The sequence below is a fragment of the Austrofundulus limnaeus genome, unplaced genomic scaffold, assembly GCF_001266775.1.
Source record: "Austrofundulus limnaeus strain Quisiro unplaced genomic scaffold, Austrofundulus_limnaeus-1.0 Scaffold1744, whole genome shotgun sequence".
NCBI classification, from domain to species: Eukaryota; Metazoa; Chordata; class Actinopteri; order Cyprinodontiformes; family Rivulidae; genus Austrofundulus; species Austrofundulus limnaeus.
In genome coordinates, this window is record NW_013954146.1 from 27,626 (window position 1) to 28,818 (window position 1,193).

Here is a 1,193-nt window from a genome sequence, read left to right on the forward strand (position 1 = left end):
TGTGTGTGTGTGTGTGTGTGTGTGTGTGTGTGTGTGTGTGTGTGTGTGTGTGTGTGTTTATGCCCACCTCCCAGACAAAGGGCCCGCAGGCGGCTGTGAGCCAGCTGGATGTCTGCAGGTGACGGCAGCTCCTCAGCCAGCTCCACCACCACGCAGAGCGACGCCTGACACCCGAACAGAACCATCTCCAGGTTTCTGCACACAAACTGCTGTTACACACACACCGACACAAACCCCTCCTTTTCTACGTCACGTTTCACCTTTCGAGCCACAGCAGTGATGAAGAGTGACTTAACAAAATGTTTTAGTTTAAAAAGTTAAACTCAACCTCAAACTCAGAGTTTTTGTGTTTTACTTCAGCTCCAGGAAGAACTTACCGTTTGCAGCTTGTGGCTTTTAGACGTTTCCTATTTGTTTCCTGTCGTTTACACAACATCTGTTTTATCAAAGCATCTTCTCATCACAGACAAAAATAAGCTGCTTATTGTGAGGTTCTGACTCAACTAGAGATACCTGACTGATAATCAGTGACGTTAAACAGCCACAGACTGACATAAATAACAGAAATATTAAAGACACATGAAGGGAAAATAACCGTAGACGTGTTGTGTCACGCACATTACTGACACACACGGACTGAAACACTTTAGAGTTTGAAATGTTTGCAGACCTGATGTCGTCCTTCTCGTGGTAGATGTTGTTCTGAAAACTGGCCATTCGCAGTAAATCACTGCCTCTGGGATGCCTCCAGCACCAGCGCTGCAAAACAACAGGAATTACATCCTTCAGCGTGAACAACTCCTCCAAACCTACAGACTGAACCTTGTGTCAGTCGTGTAGAAAGGATGTTAAAGAAAAGCTTAAAGATTGTTTGTTTTATAAACAGAGCTTACACAGGAGTTAGAACAAAAATCTGTTATTACTCACATGAAATAATAGCAATATGAACACTTTACAAAGTGTTTGTTTCTAGATGGTTTCTTCTGATTATGTGTTCATAAATAATGTATAGAAGATGATGACTTCGGTCTTTAACAAGTTATAAAAAATAGTAACAGGAACAACATTTTAAAGGGATTAAAATCCTCAGATGGATTGATCTGTGTAAAACCAGTGAAGTTAAGTGAAGAAGTAAGTAGACACTGCACCATGCACTGGAACTCAGCAGTCACCAGAAGAGAATTGTCATTTAC

At 41.7% G+C, this 1,193-nt stretch overlaps 1 protein-coding gene across 1 annotated transcript in view; it reads right to left on the reverse strand.

Annotated features, from left to right (window-relative positions):
- The window catches only part of mtmr11 (myotubularin related protein 11), a gene marked incomplete at its 5' end in the record, with an annotated part of 18,254 nt that overhangs the window by 10,382 nt on the left and 6,679 nt on the right, over window positions 1-1,193 (reverse strand). Inside the window, 2 exon segments of the mRNA XM_014033458.1 lie at window positions 68-195; window positions 671-759. Coding sequence (XP_013888912.1) covers window positions 68-195; window positions 671-759 — 217 coding nt within the window.